The sequence below is a fragment of the Vipera ursinii genome (assembly GCF_947247035.1).
Source record: "Vipera ursinii genome assembly, chromosome: 5".
In the NCBI taxonomy this organism is placed as follows: Eukaryota; Metazoa; Chordata; class Lepidosauria; order Squamata; family Viperidae; genus Vipera; species Vipera ursinii.
This window is the reverse complement of record NC_139518.1, coordinates 25,776,004-25,800,403: the sequence shown is the minus strand read 5'-3', so window position 1 is coordinate 25,800,403 and position 24,400 is coordinate 25,776,004. Positions and strand designations below refer to the sequence as shown.

At 37.8% G+C, this 24,400-nt stretch overlaps 1 protein-coding gene across 1 annotated transcript; it reads right to left on the bottom strand.

Annotated features, from left to right (window-relative positions):
* Positions 1–1,397: 1,397 nt before the first annotated feature.
* MINDY4B (MINDY family member 4B) lies at positions 1,398–23,668 on the bottom strand (the record flags this gene model as incomplete). The annotated part of the gene is made up of 12 exons (XM_083364940.1): positions 1,398–1,540; positions 3,319–3,499; positions 4,891–5,064; positions 5,386–5,458; positions 7,101–7,171; positions 7,814–7,879; positions 8,563–8,728; positions 10,595–10,689; positions 13,234–13,353; positions 14,461–14,634; positions 23,270–23,297; positions 23,556–23,668. 12 exons carry the CDS (start codon positions 23,666–23,668, stop codon positions 1,398–1,400), a joined length of 1,404 nt encoding a protein of 467 aa, XP_083221066.1.
* Between the last annotated feature and the right edge of the window lie 732 nt (positions 23,669–24,400).

Genomic DNA, 24,400 nt, shown 5'->3' with positions numbered 1-24,400 from the left:
TTCAACGTATGGAAGCAAAGACCTGGTCATGGATCTTTTTATTTATTTTACAAGTTCTTATTGCCACCATCTACCAATTAACATAAATAAAGACATAATATAATGATCAACATTTGGAGAAAAAAAGACAAAAATAAAGTCAAGGCCCCAATGAAATCCCACCACAAATTGAAGCATTGCGTAAGAATAAATTAGGATAAATCTAGATCATGGCTTCCTAGTGCTACCAATAAAAAAACACTGCAGATTTTTTTTCTCTCTCTCCTTAATTATTTTAGAGAGGTGAAAAAAAAACCCAGGCAAAATTAAAACGGTGGTGAAAAACACAGAAATAACAGACAGAACGCAGCTTTTTTCTAAAAAGTAATAATTTTGAGGAAAGCTAATTGGAGAATAAAAGAAAAGTCAAAGCCTATTAGACTCAAAGAGCCTCAGGGATATTATTTTGGGCAACTTCATTCTTCTGCTAAAAGAATAGCTTGTTAGATAATAATTTGTTAAAATGATAAATATCACTTTTCAAAATCAGAAGTCAAGCAGACAATATCTTGAATATTTGACTTAATTGTGCCATTTCAAAAAATTATAATTGATATATTATATTATGGGCTAATATTGTTCCAGTGCTATAATATGTGTACCTATCACATTACTAGTTGATGCAGAGATAGCATTAATCTGAAGAAGATCACTTCTGCTTATACTGAACTTCTGAACACATAACTGGGGAATCACAGAGCCTTAAGATGTAGATAAGTTACAGTTCAAGCATCCCCATTGGCCATGTTGGTTAAGTCTGGTTGGACTTGTTGTTCAACAAAACTGAGTTTCATATAGTTTTTTTTATTAATGATTTTTCCCCCTCTCCCATAAAGAAACCTTTAGAATAGAAGTGGTTTCTTTGTGCCTGATGATACTGAAGTATCAGCCAGGGATGTTGCCAGTAAATTTTTGTTGATGAGGAATGAAGCTATTTCCATGATTTTCACCATTCTCTCTATTCAAGAGCAAGAGTGCTTAATGCTCATTTTCAGTTACTTCATATCAGTTACATTTCCATTACAGGTAGTTCTTGTTTAGTGACTTCCTTGGACAGCAACTGCAAACGGTAATGAAAAAGTAACTTTGTGATGAGTTGATGTTCACAATTGTGGTCACTAAATGAGGGCTACTTGTATAGACAAATGCTCATGTTGCTGCAATCCATTGTATCTTGCTGTATTGTTTAGCAATTGAGTGAATTGCACAGGATGCTAATTTTTTCCTGTAATTAGCAGTAGCAACTTTTTTAATTAATTCAACTCATAGCAATAGGCTGTCTTCCTTCTTATCACTTTCATTTAAAGGGTCATGTGGGCAGCACCTTTCAAAAAGACCCTCTCCTCCAGTCACTTGGATCAGAAGAATGGAGTTGTTCCATTCCAGCTGATGGCAGCTCCTTCCCATTTAGTTCGAATGGCCATTTCCAGAGATGGCACTCTTTTGTTGGGATCCCCGTTATCCACACAGTGCTTTTCTTCCCAGTGATGAGAATGTGTATCTGAGAGGAGAACAGCAAACATACATGTACTCTGTTTCATGCACAACCGGTTTTGAGTTCAACTTTTGTGGGAGAAATGATACAAAGGGAAATGATTATGCCCTATATTCACACAGCTACATTTCAGATTAGGACCATTGCCTACAGTTCTTCATACAAGAGACCAAGTGGCCAAGACCAGTTCTGTATAATTCCAGAGTGCATGAAATGGAAGATAGTAAGGCGGCTATCAGTTAAATGTTAGAAAAAGCACATTCCCAATAGTGAAACCAATTATCCAAAGATGTGTTGGGTTCCCTTCATGGGATATGTTCAAATAAAGGCTAGATAGGGGAAGGATGCTTTATTTTGGATTATTGCACTGAGCAGAGAGTTGGATTCAATATCCTAAATGACCTCTTCTAACTCTATTAATCACAGAATATTTTGAAATATGAAAATGCATTTGTGCATTTATCATTCTATGTCATTAAATTGTTTGAATTTCTTCACACATTTCCATTTACTAGGCTATTGATTTCAGTGTTCTCGCTCTCTCTGTCTCCATCCAATCATTCATCTATGCATCTGTCTATTTATCCACTGAATGGAGACCTCCCAAATACTTAAAAAGGGATCTAGAACAACTCCCCACGGCCAACTTGCCATAGTGAACCCACCAAGATCAAGTCGCCTTGGCCAACTCACCATGGGACAACTTGCCATGGTCAACTCACTATGGGACAATTGGCCACGGAACTAGAGTTACACGAATATTGAAGAAATGGTGGAATAGAATCATTAAAAAAGGATGCCAAAGGAGGGACAAAATGAAATATGAGTGATACATATACATATACATATACATATACATATACATATACATATACATATACATATACATATATATATGTGTGTGTGTGTGTGTCTGTGTGTGTGTCTGTGTCTGTGTGTCTGTGTGTTTGTGTGTGTCTGTGTGTCTGTGTCTGTGTCTGTCTGTCTGTCTCTCTCTCTCTCTCTCTCTGTGTTATTTTAAATAATTAAGGTGAATTGTTGAATTGTCCTGGGGCGAATTGTCCTGTGGTGAATTGGCCACAGAGGGTTGGCTGCAGCAAATTGTCCCATTCCATTTAAAAAGGCACCACTTGCCTACTACCTTCTCATTCTACCATTGATTTGATTTACTATGCTTTCAGCACTCCATGCTATGATATTCAAACCTGTACTTTTTTTATTACAACACTTTAGCACAGGGGTCTCCAACCTTGGGAATTCTGGAAGTTGAAGTCCACAAGTCGTAAAGTTGCCAAGGTTGGAGACCCCTGCTTTAGCACATCACTTATTGTATACAATAGAGAACAGTTTTATGATATATATGATCTTTAGGTAAAGAATTCGTTTTGGTCTTATATACGGATTATATGGCTTGAAACAATCGGAGTATTTGCCTTACCTTTACTGGCAATGCTTTTGGAGTTTCCCCCAGAAACTGTATTTCTTTCAAGCCAGTTCTCAGTCAGAGCTGGATCTTTTAAGAGGGAGGGAGGTGCTAGATTGTTTATTTTAATTTGTTTATAGTTTGGGTGATTTTCTAATAATTTTTAGGAATACTTTTAAATCTGGGATTCATCAGTTTACAGTTAAAAATTAGAAGGGGCATTTAAACCAATATTTCTTTTAAAATTTAATTTACAATGATCAGAAAAGACAGGGAAACGGATTTAAGCATTACTTGTGGGAAAGAGAAAAATAAATAAGCATCTTCCTTTAATACTTCTCCAACAAATATAAATGCCTACCTATTGTTAGATGGACAGTTTTCTTTGGGGAGGTCTTGCCTTTATATAAATATAAATCAAAGAGATGTTCCATTTTCCAATCAGACAATAACAACCTGTTTAAGCTGAAGAGAATACTGTATGTTTCATTTATGTTGCACAGCCATATTGGCAATTTTGGTGTCTTCAACATGCTTCCAACCTGTAGTATAAAAGTTATAGTTATGCATCAAATGAAATAAAATGCATTTGCATGTTTTTTTTAGAGTCACATATTTGTAAATTTTAAATTTAACACTTCATTCTAAAAAGGCTAATCTGGCATAAAAGTAAAATAAGTTTCACTGTCTGTGAGAAGTAGTGATAATTCCTTGTAGTTCTTTATTTCAACCACTCTGGGAACAATTCTGGATTCTTCTGAGGATGTCTAATTAGCCATGTCTGGGACAGCAAGCTATCATTTCCTAGGATATTTAATTCTTCTAAAATGATCTCAAGTGGACTGTGAATGTTAAGACAGTCCAAGAAGTAGCCTGAATTATCCAGTGAAGCCGAATGATGAAAGAGAAAAACACATGAATTATAAAATTATCTTCCATGAGTTGTGGCAACACCAACAACCTAACAAATACTAAACAGAGATTATTACAAATACATGAAATATAAAATATAACTCCACTTTAAGACAGCTCTCCTAAAGTGGAGCTGATGACTGCAGCAAAGACCAATGAATTGGTGAGCAGACTGGTTTCTTGGAACCTCTCCAGATAAAGAGAGGATGTGCCCTCCACTCACAGTCATACAATCACAGTTTAGGTGTTTAGTATCCTGTTCGCACTTACAACTGGTTGCCAAGTGTCCTATGATCATGTGATTGCCATTTGCAATTTTCTCTGCCAGCTTTCCCAGAATGTCAACAGGGAAAGTTGCAAATTGCTGCCGGCTGCCCAGAGGAATCCCTCTCGTCTCTGAGGTCTGACTCAGAAAGCTCCCTGCTGAAGGGTTTTGGCTTTGGGTCTGCTTTGATATTGGTAGGGAGCACTTTCAGCCAGCCCCCAGAGCAAAAGAACCTTCTGTTGAAGGATTTCACCCCTCTGCTGGCTTGGCCTTTGTCAGGGAGCTCTTTCAGCCAGCCTCCAGAGATGAGAGGGAGTGGAAATGTAATCAGGATTTTCAGTCTATGAGCAAAGAGGGAATGCGGTGGAGTAAGGACTTCAGGGTGCCTCAGAGGGGTGGAAAGACCATGGGAGGCTGCATGCAAGTGTCTCTGCTCGGAGGCTGAAAATCTTGCTTGCACATATAATGTCCAGCATTACTATTAGTTACTGGGAGAAGGGGGTTATAGGACTTACATCTGCTTATGAGCTTCATGTTAACACCTGCTTGGCCCCTGTTAGAACAAAATGCTAAGCTAGATCAACAGTTTATTTCACCCAGCAAGATCCTTTTTATATTCTTCTGTATGCTGAGTGTTGTTTCTCATTGTTCTCACTCTTGTTCGCTCAAGATGTCTCAAAGCTATTTTGAGACTCTCTTATGGGGACTGGACTGGCTGATCAAGGGAGCAAAACACCTTTAAATACTTTTCCACACCTTTAGGGATCTGTACTGTTCTGCGTCTTCCTTACTCCATCGTAAGTAGCCAACATTGCTGCGGGAGTGGACTCCATGCAGTACTTTTTGCACGCTGCCTTCAGTGTCAAGCTTTTGGCATCCATTGAACACATGTGGATTTGCTCTGCCAGTTAAAATGAGATTCAGAATTGCCTAAAGGGAGAAAGGACCAATATCACCCTTCCAGCTAGTATCAAGAATCAGGATACCTGACTATAAAGACAAGAGCCCAGTAAAATTGCTGCTCAGTTGCCTGTGGTCTGCTAGACAAACCCCCTTGCCTCTGAAGATGCCAGCTGCAGCTGCTGGCAAAACGTCAAGAAATCTATTGCCTTGACTACAATCTCTAAACCCTGAAACCCAACACTGCACAGTAGCTGGACACTTTAAAGTATAGCAGCATATTATTTTTTCCATTTTTATGTATTTATGAAAAGTAGTCAAAGACTATCAATTTTACATTTGGAGACTTACTTGTCTGCAGCTAATGTCTCCATGTCTACATTGTAACAGGTGAGTTGTGGTGAAGTCTAGATCTCTCTGAAGCCTGTTCAGCCAAACACAAAGAAAATGCTATAGAATTGGTTTCACTTATAGTTTAACTCTTAATTAACTTCACTTTGTTAACTTAACTTCATTTATAATTTGCCATCTACACAAAATCCCATTTCAGCTATCCTATAGGATGAGAATGAACAATGTTTAACATTATTGGAGGGTGTAATAATCAGTATAATATTAACTAAAGCATCAGGCCTAGCTGGGCAATCAGATCCAGTCATGAAGGTTATTGTGTGTGAACAGATCATCTGTTATCTCACAGCATATTTCATTTTTTAAAATTATGGAGATCATGCCTGGCCTTTCTCTTTATATAAACACTCAAGTAGAATTTATGAAGCAGAGTTATGGTGTTGATAAAACGGAAAGGAAGTGAATCAAATAAACCTCCCTTTGAACTCCCTGGTGAGAGGCAGGGTATGGAAATAATAAGCAAAGATATAACAAACATGAATTGGAAAATTAAGGGTCATTTAATTGAAGGGTATTATTATTATTATTATTATTATTATTATTATTATTATTATTATTATTATTATTATTATTATTATTATTATTATGTAGCATTACCTATATCTCTTAATTCTCTTCTTCTTTGCTACTTTGGTTTTGGCTTTGCAATTTGCATAGCATGTGGTTATAATTCTGTACTTTTTATTATGACATTGCAACCAGTAGAAAAACATTCTGCGATTCCATACAACAAAGGTTCTTTTTCCCAAGGGAAAAAAAATTGGGACTGTTAGCAAACAAAGGCTATGTTTGTATCCATATGTATTGAAAAGCTTCTCTGTGGAGCTGAAGTAGAGTCTTTGATGCTCTCTATCTTGGTTGTTTGCTTGCAGACATTTCATTACCCAACTGGTAATGGGTACCTGACCGGGTAATGAAACATGTGCCAGAAAACAACCAAGCACAGAGAGCACCAAGGACTCCACAGTTCAGCACTGAGCCACAAATATTCTCTTCTATTGAATTTGAAGCATTGTACAACTCTAGGCAGGCAATCCTGAGCACTAATGTGCCTGCAGATACTTCACTGCTACCCTTATGGCGTTTTTTAATTTTTTTTTAAAAAAAGAGAAATGCTGAAATGTAAAGTGGCAACCTCCAGTTCATTTTTTGTTTACCAGAACGTGTCTCTAAGCCTAACAGGCAACTTTAGATAATAAGCATTTCAGCATTTTTAAAGAAATGTGCTTACCTGCGTAACAAAAAACAAAAGTAGGGTACTGTAGCAAGAACCATTTTGAGAGGCTTCAGAGAGTAAGAAGGAGACCAGCTATTCCATGAAAGACATTTGGGGAAGTGTGTAGGGCTTTCTTCAATAAGCCTAACTAAAATAATATTGCTAATTGTCTTCTGAGCAACTGGACTTAGCTCATGGCACCACAGTAATCTTTTTGACCAAAAAAAAATGAACACTTTGCCAGCAGCCAATTACAGTTGCATCAACCCACGTAATTTCTTCTTACATTTGATAATATATGGATCAAATTTTCTTCTAAAACTTTCTTTACTGATGAATGTAAACAACGTTTTCAAAATCTTAAAGTATACACATTGATTGGTAAATAATTGCTTAACTTAAATCTAAGTATTTAAAAAAGGGGAAAAAAGCATTTTACCTTTCAAATGTCCTGGAGAAAAGTAAACTATATAGAAATAAGATCACCCCATGACTTCCCTCAGAGTTCAGCTGATTCAAAGAGATGAAAGAAAACAAGAATTATTTAACCTTGCCCAACTTCTCTGACAATTGTAATTAGGTGTTGTTTCTTGTTTTTAATTACAATATTATCCAAAATCAGTATTCCCTAACCTGATATTTTCCAGATATACTGGGATTACAGCTTTCAAAATTCTTCACCAGCATGGATTTATTTATTTATTTAAAAATTTACAAGGCTGCCCAATTCTACAATACTCTGGGTTGTACACAAAAATAATAATTTTACAATGCATTAAAAGAGTCCAAATGCTAGAAGAACAACAATCAAGTAGACAGGACTCACTGCCCACTCTAATCCAAGAGCTGAAGAAATAGTCAGATTTTGGAAGCCAAGATGAAAAAAGCTTCTCCATATAAAAACAAACATGATTATTCAAAATATATAAAAAATTTAGCAGCTGGGTAAGAATAAAATTGAATTAGTTAACACTTCTGGATATAAACAGGACAGCAATCCTGTGTATGATGATTTAACAATAATCCCTAATAAACAGGTGGTAACTGTTTAAGAGAAAAATACACAGAACTGTAGTTCTCTTTCAGTGTACAGTAAAAAGAAATGACTGAAACAGATTAGTTTTGTAAATCAATTGCACAGCCTCTACTTACGCAGTGTATGTGATCCAAGATAAAGTGCTGCATTGTTTCTTTCTCAACAAAGTCAAACAGGTGAACCTGCAAAGAAATATTAAGATCTACAGTGTGCCCATAAAGTGGTTGGATTCCAGTAAGAACAAAATACATTGTGAGAAATAGTAATTACCTCATTCAGCATTATCACAGACAAGCACTGTTTATTCTGATTTGAATAATGTGTCTCCTACAGTTCACCTTAGTAAAATCTGCCAGAACTGGGTTAGAAAAATGTGGATGTTGCCTAAAGAGCAGCAAAGTAATATATAAAAGTTAACTCTTTCCTAGCATCTAATGGGTTATTTGAATTTCTGCATCCACATATGGTTTCCTATTCTATCATATACAGCAGTCTTCCCCAAATAGCCTGTCAATATTATAGGTAGTCCTTAAGAGTGTGTGTGTGTATGATTCTACAACCATCGTAAATACATGCCGGTTGTCAAGTGCCCAAATTTTGATTGTGACTGTGGGCATGCTGCAACAGTCATAAGTGAAGTGGCCAATTGTGTGTCACCTTTTTAAGTGCCATTGTAAGTTTGAATGGTTGCCAAATGAATGGTTATAAGTCAAGGACTACTTAAATTCTTAAAATTCTGACTTTGAATGGGTGGCATTCATTCTAAGTATTTATTTAGCTTGTGCACTTTTGAGTGTTTCTTACATTGTGTAAGAAATATTTCAACTAAAATATTTCTCCTTTCCAGATCTTTAAAATATCTTACTTGTTCAGTAAAGTGATCCACTTCGTACTCTATATTTGCAGTAATGTAAGTATCATCTGAGATAAAGCAGATAGTTGCTCTCTGACTTTCTCCTGCTGTCCACAGAATATCTGCTAGTGCTGTTGTAAGAGTTTTTTCTTGGTCTTTGAGGCTTATTTCAGATATACTGGAAAGCCAAACAGAGAGAGGTCATAGGGAACCATGAAAGTAAATCAGGAGCTTCTGAACCATTTCTTTTATTTTTATTCTCAAAAGGCATTGGGTTGGATGTGTAAAAAAAATGCCAAACCCTGATTTAGCACAATGTGCATAAGTTAAAATAAAATATGGAAGACTTGGATGTGTTCTCTCACCATGGCTTTTCCTAAGTGGCTGAGAAAAGTTTTCAGAAATGATTCTTTTTATTAACTGCAAGTATATCATATATCATGAAGTAAGAAACTACGGTCCATGCTTTCCATGGCAAGCTCAACAAGGTAGAATCAAACCTCAGTTTCTTAAGTTGGGTGATGAAACTTACCAGGATTAATGTTAAATGCGAGTAAGTCCAGTAAATGAGGTGCAATACTGTTGGCTGCAATAATATTGAGAAGTGAGGTATTGAATGCTTTCACATATTTAACAGAGCAAGGTCAAAAAGAGAGGAAATAAGATCTTTGGAAATGCTAAGTTTAAAAGGGATTAAGCAAAATGATAGAGTGGCTGCTCATAGAGAGCTTGGAGTTGGTAAGAAAATCAGAAATGGATACCTCTTGAAGGGAGGTTGTTTTTCCCCAAGAGTACAAAGAGGCAAAAAAATGGACCTCAGAGATGAAAAAAGAGATAACAAACTATGAATATAAGCAGAGACACAAATGAACAGGTAACTTTCCAAGATGGCTCAGTGTAATGGGCAGGGAGCATTAGCTATGATTAAGCTTCCCTGCTGGGTGCATCCCACTAAGTCCCACTGCTTATTATTGCTTAAATTATTTCTCTGTTATACTCTCTGTATTGTTTTCCTAATGCAAATTACAAAGTTCCTGTCTATTCATAACTAGCAGTGGAGATTGCTCTTTAGTTGCTCTCCACTGGACAGAGATATGACAGCAAATGTACATGAATTAAATAGATGCTGTTGAACAGAGTGGGAGTTCTGTTGCAAATCTACTCAAATTTAGGACTGAGTACTGCCTGAAAAATGAAGTTACATATGGTTAATTAAAGGAATATTGAAGGAGGTAACATTCCCTCTGGATTTCTGAGAGAAGAGTGGGAGATCAGAGGCTTGCTGCCCTTCACATGAAAATAGGTGCAGTTTTAGAGCCATATGGGATCCCATTAAGCCTTGGGTGTGGTCATCAAGACCTCCAAATTCTGTGAGCAAATGAATGACTGGAGAGAAATATAATTACGTTTCAATTTTAATTAAATTCAAGAGTAAATGAAATAAAATCAGATTTAGATGTTACCTGTGACTTTGGGGACTGAAATCCATGGCAGACCACTCAAAGGCCAACTAAGGCTTTCAGCCCAGACAAAGTGGTGTCCCTCAGCTCTAAGTCATGATTTGCAAATGCTATTATAGGTAGTCCTCGACTTACAACAGTTTGTTTAGTGATTGTTCAGAGTTACAATAGCACTGAAAAAAGTGATTTATGATCTTTTGTCACACTTACCACCATTACAGCATCCCCATGGTCATGTGATTAAAGTTCAAATGCTTGGTAACTGACTCATATTTATGAGAGTTGCAGTGTCCTGGGATCATGTGATCACTTTTTTTGCAACATGCAAAATCAATGGAGAAGCCAGATTCACTTAACAACTGTGTTATTAACTTAACAACTGCAGTGATTCACTTAACAACTGTGGCAAGAAAAGTTGTAAAATGGGGCAAAACTCACTTAACAACTGTCTTGCTTAGCAACATAAATTTTGGGCTTAATTATGATTGTAAGTTGAGGAACATACCTGTACTATGTTCTTCCTGATTCATCTAGAAATTAATAAATAAAATTCTCCCCCATCCCAGATGTATACATTTCCTTACCTTTGAAGGGAGATATTTTCTTCTTTGTTTTGTACAAACAAAAAGTGTTTCATGATGTGAACTTGAACTGCCATCTGGATTGCTGTGGCTCCACCCTGAAAAAACAAAACCAAGAGTAAATTAATTGCTCTGTGATTTGCTTACACTATGCTACAAATTCAGTGTATTGGGGATCTTCTCCAATGCTTACAGGAGACTGAGCTTTGAGCAACATACATTCCCAAGCTCTATTTAGAACAATAGTGGGCAAACATTTTTCCAAATCATGAAATTAAACAAAAAGCTATTAATTCCTTGCTTTCTGCTTAGGCAGGAAGAAGGTATCAAGCTGAGGTCTTGGAAAGCATAGAGGTGGCCAGATCCAGGAAGTACAGTATCACAATTTTAGTATGTATAGTATTTTCCTGATTTACATGTCTGTGTGAATCAGGTGGCATACATGTTTAATAAATTATTGCTCATTATTATTATTTATTTATTAGTTTTTTTATCTATTATTTTTATAAATATCTCAAAGCGGCAAATAGTCATTTCTCCTCTTGTTTTCCCTACAATAACAAGCTTGGTAGGCTGAGAAAAAATTACTGGCCCAAGGTTCCCCAGCCACATTTCATGCCTAAGACAGGACTAGAATTCACAGTCTCTTGGTTTCTAGGCCAGAATCTTAAACAAGAAAAGAAACTGGCTCTTGTTATTATGAATACGTTTTGAGTTTGAAAGGTGAATATTGCCAACAGAAAGTTGGCATGCAGCTATTCTTGGCTTTACATGACAAGCTTCAGAGCAGTTACAGTAGTTCCTAGAGTCAACTGGAAACTTCTGAACCTATATAGGTTGGATTTACCAATTCTCTTTCTAGAAAATGCAAATATACTTAAAAATCACATAATTGGTTAAGAAAGTCTTCTCCTATGTGCTAGACTTTGTGTAATCCCCTTCATGGATTACTGCCTTGTCATGTAGAAGGGGCTTGCATAATTCAATGAAGCTATGAGCTATACCGTGCAAGGCCACCCAAGATGGATAGGTCATAGCAGAGAGTTCTGACAAAACATGATCCACTAGAGAAGGAAATGGCAACCCACTCCAGTATCTTTGCCATGAAAACCCTATGGACAGTACCAAAAGGAAAAAAGATATGACACTGGAAGATGAGCCCCTCAGGTCGGAAAACGTCCAATATGCTACTGGGGAAGAGCAGAGGGCTAGTGCTAGTAGTGCCAGAAAGAATGAAGTGACTGGGCCAAAGGTGAAAGGACGCTCAGCTGTGGATGTATCTGGTAGTGAAAGGAAAGTCTGATGCTGTAAAGATTTTTTCTCCATAGGAACCTGGAATGTAAGATCCATGAATCAAGGCAAGCTGGACGTGGTCAAACAAGTGATGACAAGATTGAACATTGACATCTTAGGAATCAGCAAACTAAAATGGACAGGAATGGGTGAATTTAATTCAGTTGACCTTCAGGTATACTACTGCAGGCAAGAATCCCTCAGAAGAAATGGAGTAGCCTTCATAGTCAATAAAAGAGTAGGAAAAGCAATACTGGGATACAATCTCCAAAATGACAGAATGATCTCCATTCGAATCCAAGGCAAGTCTATGTCCCAACCACCGGTGCTGAAGAGGATGAAATTGACCGGTTCTATGAAGCCCTACAGCACCTTATAGAACTAACACCAAAAAAATGATGTCCTTATCATCATGGGAGATTGGAATGCTAAAGTAGGAAGCCAAAAGATAAGCAGAATAACAGGCAAGTTTGGCCTTGGAGTACAAAATGAAGCAGGGCACAGGCTGATAGAATTTTGTCAAGAGAATATGATGGTCATAGCAAACACTCTTTTCCAACAACCCAAGAGACGGCTCTACACATGGACATCAGCAGACGGTCAACACAGAAATCAGATTGACTATGTGCTCTGCAGCCAAAGATGGAGAAGCTCTATACAGTCAGTAAAAACAAGACCAGGAGCTGACTGTGGCTCAGACCATGAGCTTCTCATTGCAAAGTTTAGGCTTAAACTGAAGAAAGTAGGAAAAAGCACTAGGCCACTCAGGTATGAACTAAATCATATCCCTGACAAATATACAGTAGAGGTGTCAATTAGATTTAAGGAATTAAATCTGATAGACAGAGTCCCTGAAGAACTATGGATAGAGGTTTGCAACATTGTACAAGAAGTAGCAACTAAAACCATCCCAAAGAAAAAGAAATGCAAGAAAGCATAATGGCTGTCTGAAGAAGCTTTGCAAATAGCTGAGGACAGGAGGGAAACGAAAGGCAAGGGAGAAAAAGAAAGATATACCCAATTGAATGCAGAGGAACGTTGTCCATGGGGTCGCGATGGGTCGGACATGACTTCGCAACTAACAACAACAACAGACTTTGTGCAAGTATCTATTCTCCATATGTACTAGATTTTGTGCAAGTATCCATTATAGCAACAGAATGTTGGTCTAAAGATATACAATTCTCTAAGGGAGAAAGATTGCTTGCAATCCATTTTTATTATTCCAGAAAAGAGAAGACAGACAGAATTGAAGTAGATGGATGTGGCTTTGGGTTGGACCTTTAGTAAATAGGTGAGATCCTGATAAAATACTTATTAGTTAAAAAACAAAGTTGGGCAGACATTACCTTATCCATCTCTAAGGCATAGGCCAAATCAGTAAAAGGGTGGTGAAACCTGAAATACGATTTTTTCCATTCATAGTTGAAGACTTGAAATGTGTTTCCAAATAACATCCTTCGCAATTCCTTTGAATGGGAAAAATAGATTTATTTAGTACACCATTAAGCTAGCCAACAATCAAAGAGCTCTTGGAGATGTTATTAAAAATCTCATATATACAATCATTGTAGGACATAATAATAAGAGAGCCAAGCAAAAACAAAAAAGCCCTGGAGCCAAACTATATAGAGATAGAAGAAAAAGCGAAGTAAAATCACTAGCTCACAAATCAATAAAACCATTCTTAAAATGTCATAGAGTAAAGAGCTTTGCCTCTGTTTTATACAGTATTAGTTCTTCTAAGCAGCCATGCCAAAACAAGGGAATTCCATGGCATGCAGCTTTTTGTTTTGCAACCTTTGGCAGTGAAAATTGGGCATTGGTTAAACATCTTAAGTCCCAGACAACCAAATAGGGATGGCAATAACCCACAAGTTAGTCCTGGCTGTAGACTTGAAACCCCTTTAAACTGATCCCTTCCAACGCAGTTCATTAAATATAATTTTAGTGGCCTGTCTCCAGAACAACACTACAGCAAGAAAATAAACAGAGGCAGGTTATCCCTAATGTTTAAGAGGTGCTGGAAGTACAATTTCAAACAAATTGTGGTAGTCAACAGGAATAAACAGGTAATATAGCACTGGAGCTAGAGAATGCAAAATCATGGAGATCACAGTGGTTATGTTCCTTTGATTTGCTAGTCTAGGTTAAATTAGATTATAATATATAAGTCTTAGCATGCTATGTGAACCAGGCTATCATATTAAATCATAATATGGTTATTGGTTGAGCATCATTTGTTAGGCAAATAAAACAGTTGTGTTTCATTAATCTTGGTTTATATGCTAGTTAGTAGCAGAGGGTGCCAAAAAGAGAAAACCCTTCTTCACCAAAATAACTTATGTAATTTGGTTGTGAGATCCAGTTCTAATGTCTACATTGCTCTATATCTAGTGAGGTATCAGGTTTGTGCATTTCAAGTGATCATTTCCCATAAACATCTGTTTTAATTATTCTAACAGTGGTATACTGCAGTCTGCATCCAAACAGCATGGCTGGATAAGAATTCTCTGTTTCCTTAATTCTGGCAAGATTAAGTTTCAGCTCATGCTTAATTGATAAGATCTGCTTACCAGAGCCATTTCCAATGAGATGGGATGCCCTCCTAGGTCTGATGAAATGATTACAGCTTTGGGGATTGAATATAGAGTATTAAATGGAAACCTGTTCTGTTCTGAGGGGTTTTTATTTTGAGATGTTCCAGCAGCATCTTCTTTATCATTATCAGATTTACAGTCTTGGTATTTCTGAAAAAGATGAAGAAATGGACAAACAGAAACATGACAGCATTTTAACTGCAAGGTAATAACAAGGTTTTCATATTAATTTCAACCATTGGTTGAAAATTCAATTCTTGAAGATGCAACATCTTTAAAAAGATGACAGTAATTTAAAGGCAAACAGTATTGTTCCTTTGCAGAAAGTACAATTTGTACAATAATAATGTGGGTACTTAGCTTGAACAAATTTCCTTAGAAGCAAATTCCATTGAAATATTTGGGATTAGGAGGTTCAGAAGAGCTTTCACAATTACCCCTGAGCTACATATATTGTTCCATTTATAATCTGATTCATGTATTATAATGTACAGCAAACTTAACTAGTTAAAAATAATCAACTCCTTGAATTCTCAAGCATACATGGCAGTTTTACTTTCTGTATTAAGAAAGAAAAGACAAATATTTGTCTTACTTACAATTTGATTCCTTTTTACTTCCTCCTGCAATATTTCTATATAACTCAACTTGGAACCTACCCATCTTTTGAGCTGGCTTAGTTTTAGTCTGCTATCCATAGCTAACGGATAGAATGAAAGACGTCACAAGTTATCAAGTGACTGGTGGCATTTAAAAAGGAGAACAGACTTAGTACAATATTCTGAATTACTCAAGAAAAGTGATCTTATTTAGAAATAAATGTCAAAGTAACCATACCATAAGTAATCCTGGAAATAGAGATATGGTTTTCATACAGAAATTTTGAATGATTCTCCAGTTCCCACATAAGTTAATAGTTATTTTAAATAGTTCTTGTTAAATTTGTTTTTTGGTGAAGCCTGATTGTGAGCCATGAAGTATATTTATATGGATAAAGAGTAATCACTGCACTTCTGAACTAAGTAGATCTCAATTTTGCTCTTTGTTCTAAAACAGCCATATGCATGGTTTATACATCCATTCTGTTAATATTTATTCACTTACATAAATATTGGCTGACTCAAAGTATTTTGGTGGATTTTTTTTAAACAAAACATGCTCTTGCTCTGATCCAACATAAGGAGTCCATCTATCAAATTTAAAAGTACCTCTAAGTGATTAATTCTGTGCAGGAATGTGCATTTATACATATATTCATACATACCCATCATATTATTGCTTTTCAGAGAAAGCTACATTATACAAAGTTCAGAAAAAGGCAAAAGAAAGTAGCAAAAGAAAGACAGGAAATAAAAAGAACAGGAAATCTAATTAAAACTAGATTATTATTTAAAACTAACCCATTTTTCATCCTTTATTATGAAATTTGTTCATCACTTTCCCCATCTTTAGTAAATAGACTATTAAGATACAGAATTTCATTTCTTTAGGTATAACTTGCAATCTTTTACTCTGTTTCCACCAACAACTATTTTGGCTTTTGATATATTACATTTAATATATTACATCATTGCATCATACAATTCATTTAACATTTGCAAATCATTTATTTATATTTATATTTATTAAATTTTTATACCGCCCTTCTCCCGAAGGACTCAGGGCGGTGTACAGGGCAATAAACATTAAAAAACAAAGTACAAAAGTTAAAAACGATTAAATGATTTATGCCCGATATATACAATAGTTAAAACCATATTAAAACCCAACCCCAAACCCATCAGACCAGGCTGGCTTGCTCAAATAAATAAGTTTTTAGATCCCGCCGGAAGGAGCGAAGGTTGGGGGCAATCCGGAGCTCAACTGGCAAGCGGTTCCACAGGTCTGGCATGCCCACAGAGAACGCCCTCCCCCTGGGGGCTACCAGTCGACATTCTCTGATCAGAGGCACCCTGAGGAGGCCCTCTCTGTGGGAGTGCACTGGACGGAGGGAAGTTGACGCCAGCCACAGGTGCTGCCATAGGTAATCCGGACCCATGCCATGTAGGGCTTTGTAGGTCATTACCAGCACCTTGAATCTCACCCGGAGGGCAACCGGCAGCCAATGCAGCTCGCGGAGCAAAGGTGTAACATGGGAGTATCGGGAAACTCCCAACACAACTCGCGCGGCTGCATTCTGCACCAGTTGAAGCCTCCGAGTGGACTTCAAGGGCAGCCCCATGTAGAGAGCATTACAGTAGTCCAAACGAGAGGTCACGAGCGCATGAGTGACTGTATGCAAGGCATCCCGGTTCAGATAGGGCCGTAACTGGCGCACCAGGCGAACCTGGGCAAAGGCCCCCCTAGTCACAGCTCCTATATGATCTTCTAAAGAGAGCTGTGAATCTAGGAGGACCCCCAAGTTGCACACCCTATCTACAGGGGGCAATAACTCACCCCCCATAGCAAGAGATGGAGTAATCTGAATTTCCCCGGATGCCGGCATGAACAGCCACTCAGTCTTGTCAGGGTTGAGCCGAAGCCTGTTCTCCCCATCCAGACCCGGACCGCCTCCAGGCAATGGGACATCACGTCGAGGGCATCACTGGGGTGGTTTGGGGTTGAAATGAAAAGCTGGGTATCAACAGCATACTGATGATACCCAACTCCAAAACCACGAATGATCTCACCCAGAGGCTTCATATAGATGTTGAACAGGAGAGACGAAAGGACTGATCCCTGGGGAACTCCACAAATGAGAGGCCTCAAGGTCGACCTCTGCCCCCCTGCCAACACTGACTGCGAACGTCCCAGAAGGTAGGAGGAGAACCACTGAAAAACTGTGCCTCCCACTCCCAACCTTCTGAGACGCCGCAGCAGGATACCATGGTCGATGGTATCGAAAGCTGCTGAGAGGTCTAACAGGACTAGGACAGAGGAACAACCCCTGTCCAGAGCCCACCAGAGATCATTCACCAGCACGACCAATGCCATCTCCGTGCTGTACCTGGGCCTGAAACCCGATTGGTACTGGTCCAGATAATCAGCTTCCTCCAAGAACAAAGGGAGCTGATGCGCCACCACGCTCTCAACAACCTTCACCAAAAAGCGAAGGTTGGAGACCGGACGATAGTTGTTTAAAATTGCTGGGTCCAAGGCAGGCTTCTTGAGGAGGGGTCTCACCACCGCCTCCTTCAAGGTGGCAGGAAAACTACCCTCACTCAAAGAAGCAGTTATCACTGCCTGGAGCCAGCCTTGTGTCCCATCCCGGGCCACATAAACCAGCCAGGAGGGACACGGGTCCAATAAACACGTGGTGGAGCTCAGCTTCCCTATAATCCTGTCCACGTCTTCAGGAGTCACAGGGTCGAACTCCTCCCAGATAACATCGACAAGACTGCCCGTGTCCTCATCGTCAGACTCTGCCCAGTCGGAGTCCAAACCGGTCCGAATCCGAGCGATTTTGTCCGACAGATATCGGCTAAACTCCTCGGCACGACCCTGCAAGGGCTCCTCCCACACCTCCTGATTAAGGAGGGAGCGAGTTACCCTAAACAGGGCGGTCGGACGATTATCTGCGGACGTGATGAGGGTAGCAAAGTGGTTAGACCTTGCCACCCTCATCGCCACAAGATAAGATCTCGTGAACGACCTTAGTCTCAACCGGTCGGATTCAGATCGGCTGGACCTCCAACAGCTCTCTAGGCCCCGTCTCTGATGCTTCATCTCCCGGAGCTCCATAGAGAACCATGGAGCCCATTGGGATCTGCACCGGGTCAAGGGCCGCATGGGTACAACTCGGTCGAGTGCCACTGTGGCTGCCTTTTCCCAGGCTTCCACTAGGGCATCGGCCGAGCTGTGGGCAAAGGAGGCAGGTGGGGACCCAAGCGTTGCCTGGAACTGCTCAGGGTCCATTAAGCGCCTAGGGCGGAACCATCTCGTTGGTTCAACAGCCCCACGACGGGGGGTGGCAAAATGGAAGACCAGCCGCAGGAGATGATGATCGGTCCATGACAGGGGTATAACAATTTCAATTTTATACCAGCAAAATGGCATCATCTGTATTCAAAGTACACATGTGTTCCTGTCTCCATGAACACAACTGTAACATTATCACATATTAGACTTGTTTGTTTAATGTTATTATAGGTTAACGAATTATAATTTATTTATAGAGTCCCAATACATTTATCTATAAATACATTAAACAAACATGCTAACATAACACATTATTTCCTGCTCAAAACCATTTGCTAGGCATTCTGTTTTACTCTAAAAATATTACCCTACTGCATTCATCAACCATTCATGCACAAATTTCCATAATTCAAGCCTATTGAGTTCTTCATATGCTTCTCTAAATTGACAAATATACAATATTCATATATTTCTCACTGAACTGCTGAAGAGTTAAATCTGGTCTATGACCTCCTTTTAGGTGTAAATCTGCACTGTTTGCCCAACTATTGGTATTGTTACTACTTATACTTATTAAGTCAGAAATCTGTAAAATTCCTGCCCAAGAATATTTAATAAATTAACCCATGTGTAGTTTTTCTATTGCCCCATATTATCTCCCCCCCTTTCTTTTTTTTTAATTTTTACAAAGGAACAATAATGGCTGCTTTGAAGGAGCAGGCAGGACAGCAGGTTTAAACAGAACTCAACTTTATTCTGAACCAGGCAAAGAACAAGTAAACAGCGCTCCTATTTATACTTACAGCTGTCAGATGTTTAACCAATCGGGGCTGTGCCGGTTTCCCGCTTTGTTTGTTCTAGCCAATCGGTGTCGGGCCGGTTTGACAGCTTGGAGCTGTCAAATCGGTGGCGCGTGCGCGGTAGCCGGCGACTTTGACAGCCGAGAGCTGTCAACCGGCTTGCGCCTGCGTGGTTAATCTCCGGCAGCTTTTGACAGCTGTCAAAAGCTGCCGCAGCTTTTACCTCAGCCCCGTTGAACTATATTAATGACTGATGTGTATGATTAAACATGTAAATACATAACAATGGCATTCTTCCAACAAAAAGGGATGGATCCTGACATTGTAGGCTGAGAGAGCATGACTGGCTGAAAGTCACCCAGCTGGCTTTCATGCCTGAGGTAGAAGTAGAACTCATAGTCTGCCTTAACCACTAGACCAAACTGGGTCTCTAATCCACTGTAATTCACTGTACATCTACATTATTTTATTATTTTATCAATCATTTTTTCATATTTCCAGTTAGCACAACTCATAGAATCAAACAGCCATAGAATTGGAAAGAATCTTCAGGGTCATCTAGTCCAACCCATGCTTTATTTCCAGGGAAGGAAAAATCATCGCTTCATGTGGAACCTCCTGTTCTACTGCCTGGGAGTTTATACCACCAGGAAATTTCTCTATGCACCTTCTGGTAATTGAAAATCTTTCTTTCAATTGTCTCTCTTGTAGACTGAATGAACCCAGATACTTTAACCATTCATGTACACTTGGTTTACAAACCCCTCATCTTCATGGTACCCTTGTTTTGAACTCATCTAATTCATCACTATCCTTTTTGATGCCCAGAACTGGACACATTATTCCAAATAGGGTCTGACTGGTTCAAAGTAGAGTGAATAGTTACTGTGATCAGGACCAATGTTTTTGTTAATTAACCCCAGATTAGCATTTGCCTTTTGGCAGCTGCATTACACTGCAAGCTAAAGTTTAGCTTGTGGTTGATAAGGACGCTGGATACTTTTCACATGTGCTATTGCCAACGTGAGTCTCATGCATTCTATAGAATCACCCTGTGATAAGATGGAAGGTCAAAACATTTAATCAATAAATAAACAAATTTTGCAACATTTATTATTAACATATTTCTGCTTTCAATTTTTCCTTCCGAAATGAAGAATTTTACAGTTTTCCTTGAATTCCGTGCTGTTCATTTCAACCCACAATTCAAATATCTAGATTTTTAAAAAATCTCTTCCTGTTAAAGTATTACCCAGCTGCAGCACTTTTGTACTATCTGCAGAGCTGATAAGGAACTCCTTAATGGCCTCATTTCAGTCACTGATGAAGATACCGAATAGCTTAGAATCCATTACACATTCTATGGCACTCCATTTGATATCTCCCTCCTAGCTGAAATGGAACTATTAACAAGGATGCTTGGGTACAATATCTTAGACAATTATCACTCCATCAACAGTAGTATCATCTAGCTATGCTTTACTATTGTATTAAGGAGCATATCATGAGCAACTTAGATGAAAGTTTGGCTGAGGTCCAGGTACAATACGCATATGGTTTTCTGATCTACTAAAGTAGTAATGCTACTGAAGGTAAATCCAGCATGACTGATTTGCAACTGAACCTTTACTAGCTCCTACATATCCGACCACATCCAAATATGCTGATGGGGTCTTTTCTCACCTTTTCTTTTTTCCTATTTTTTTCCATCTTGGGTTTGTACAAGCTCTCTGGAAGTTCTCAAACATATGAGAGTTAAAATGATTCCAAGATCATCTTCACTATTTCCTTCATTTAAGTTAGCTAAATTGTCTCTTGCTCTCTATCCTAAGCTGTACATCTATCCTAAGCTGCTATTTTCTCCTTCATCCAGTGCAGAATGAAAATAAAGCTAGTGCTCTATTTCTCTTCAGAGAGAATACAGGCACAAAATAGAAGTTAAGGAATTCTATGTTCTTATCATTACCTATTACTAATTCATACTTTCTCCTCACAATGGAACTATAGTCTCTGGCTGTCCATTTCTTTCTAACGCAGTCAGATAACACTCTGTTGTTTTCAATATCTCTTGAAGCCTCAGCTCATTCTGAAATTTGGCATTTCCAACAAAATTCCTACATATTATGGACACTACCTAGTATATATTTGGTTATAAGCCTGTCCTTCCATTTCCTGTAGAAGGAGGGGTTTATTTCTCTTCAGCATTTTAGAGAACTGTGTATGTATCTCATTATCACTATTGTATACCACTTTGAAAGAAGTGCATCAGATGCAGAAAAGCTTCATCTACATTTTTTGCTTGCCCAGAGCGGTCTTTAATAATGGCATTACTTTTATTTTTCTCTTCTTTTATTCTCACCAAAATCTATATGTCTGTCTGTCTGTCTGTCTGTCTGTCCGTCTCTCTCTCTCTCTCTCTCTCTCTCTCTCTCTCTCTCTCTCTCTCTCTCTCTCTCTCTCTCTCTCTCTCTCTCTCTCTCTCTCTCTCTCTCTCTCTCTAGCACAAGCATCTTTTTCTGTTGAGCCTGTTCCTTCCAAAGGCATTTGTCAATCATGGGCATCCTGCTGCTACATTTCAGTCAAGCCTATCACAACATACTGGTCTTCCTGACTACACACACTTCTGTGAACTCTATAATGGAATTCTTTTCACATTTTTTTCAAGCAGCTTTCATATCCTCTTTCTTTACATCCAATTCATCTGTTTTCTATTACATCTTCATACAAGACTCATACTTTCTCCTTTGGCAAACATTTTGTTTCCCTTTCTCCCATATCATTTTCTCAAGATGCTTTCCTGACAATACCAAAATTCTGACCCACATTCAAAACCTGTAATCAACCTTTCTATTTGTTTACAAAAATAGATCTACACTTAAACCAAGATTTCAAAACATCAGACAAGAAAGTAGATATTTAACATTCATCAAGTTCTGATTTTTTTCTCTCCCATCCACTTCTGTTGCCTAACAGAATAATTTCTTCCTTATCACATTTATTCAGAATGCTGCACTTTCCCCCCCAAAATATACCCAACTCTTCCTCTTTTTTTTGCCAACAACAGGACTGAAATATAAACCATCCCAGTTATGATTTTCCACTTTCATGCATATACATAACCTAGATGACCAAGTCATACTTTTTGAAGTACATTTTAGTTTCTTCATTCATAATTAAAATCACATTCACTTTCAGGTTGACTTTAGTGATGACAGCTACTTTTTTGCTGTATTATTTTTTTAAAATAGTTTTTATTAAAAGATTTTATAACATAATAAGAATTACATTAAAAAATAAAGTAAATGTGAAAAAGAAAAGAGAGGAAAAGATGAGACAAAGAAAAAAGGGATAGAGAAAAATAATAAAAGATCAGAAAACATGAATATGTATATGATATGTTTGTGTGTGTGTGTGCTTGCATGTGTGCATGCATGTACCTGTGGCTTCTAATCTTCTTATTGGCAGTTATGCATACAATTCTAATCAAAACCCTCTCAGTGAAATTCCCTTTCTTTTTATGCAAAATGTCCATATGTGACTTTTTACTGTATTGTTGATTACAGACTGGGCATTGATTACTTTTTAACTATCGTTCTTAGACCACAAATATTACAGATAGGGGCTCTGTCTTATTTGTAAAAATAGAACCATAAATGTGTTGATTCAGTGCTGGGGAAGGGCAGAATTGTGTAATTATCCTAACCACATCTATATTTTTAGAAAAACAAATGTCTACTTTACTTTAAGGATACTTTAGAAATTAATATAGAAAAACTGAATTACATTTTTCTCTCTTAAAATGCACTAGTGATAATACATAAGATATCTAAATATGCAAAAGTTTCTAAAATGCATTTAAACTTACAAAAATTAAAAAACAGCCCTGTGTGAAAACATTTTTGAGTGCCCATTTGAATAATTTCTTTGATTTATTGCACAAGTCAAAACTCTCATCATCTCCTTTATATTCACAAGCTATTTTTATGAGTAGTTGTTGATGGCTAGATTAATCTACTGATACATTCAATTTTATGTAAGATCAAAGATCAACCTGATCAAAATACTGGAAAGGTATGGCGGACACTTACCTGAAAGGTTCTGTGACTGATCTCCAATCTATGAAGGAAAACACAGTTGAAAATAACCATCTAGCAAATAAATAGCTTATGCATGCATAACCATAAAGATTACCATTCTATATCAAACCACTTCACCTCTTAGTACAGTCATAGAAGTACATAGGGAACGCTCTAGTACTACACACGTTTACAAAAAAATCTTCATAAATGATGTGGGTCTTATTTCATAAAAACCTGACCTTAAAGCAATCTAATTTTTAGTACTCATAAAATTATAAAGAAAAAAAAACCTTACCCACGAATGTTGAAAATCTTTCTCCACTTGTCTAGATCTGCTATTTTGCCGGATATCTCTTCTAGCTCCATTTGGACTGAGCTGCACACATCACTAGATGCTTCCTTGTCCATCTGTTTGCTGCACAAAACTATGTATTTTCACCATTAGCGATAAGCTTCCCAGGACATAACAATACTGTATCCTCTTTTATATAATTACCTATCAGAAATGGTTTGAACCTAGGTTTATACCAAAGAACCTTGCCCCCTTTTCTATCTCATTACACTTACTGTAAACTTAATACGAATGCATTGCAATTAATCTTTCATTAGAGTTGTACATAGCCCTGTGTTTTCTGCCCGTTGTATATATAGCATAAATGTTTAATGTAAGACACAGATTTATATAAAAACAGGCTGCAATTACATACGCATTTCAGGGAAATTGGATCCAGTGAAGAAGATTGACAGATTACTTTCATACCACTGGGCAGGCGGCAGCATATGTGAGGATTAATGCTTTATTCAGTTTGCTGGTAGCAGAATGGTTGGTGGAATAAAATGAAACCAAAATTGTGCCTTATAACATGAATAGCCAATAGTGAAAAATGTATTTCACAAAATTCTCTTTATAAGACAATGTCACATTTGAGAAGTGAGAAATTTAACCTGAAGATAATGTTGTCTTTAATGAATATCCCTTATTGGCAGGGATACAGTACATGATATATCCAGTTCTACACGACATGTATGTTAACATTACACATAAGGTTAAACTGTGAACAATGCTATATTTCCCACTTCCAAATATTAGCAGATTCTTTTTCCCTTTTTTAGATTAGTTTTAGTTATCTGGCATCTCTG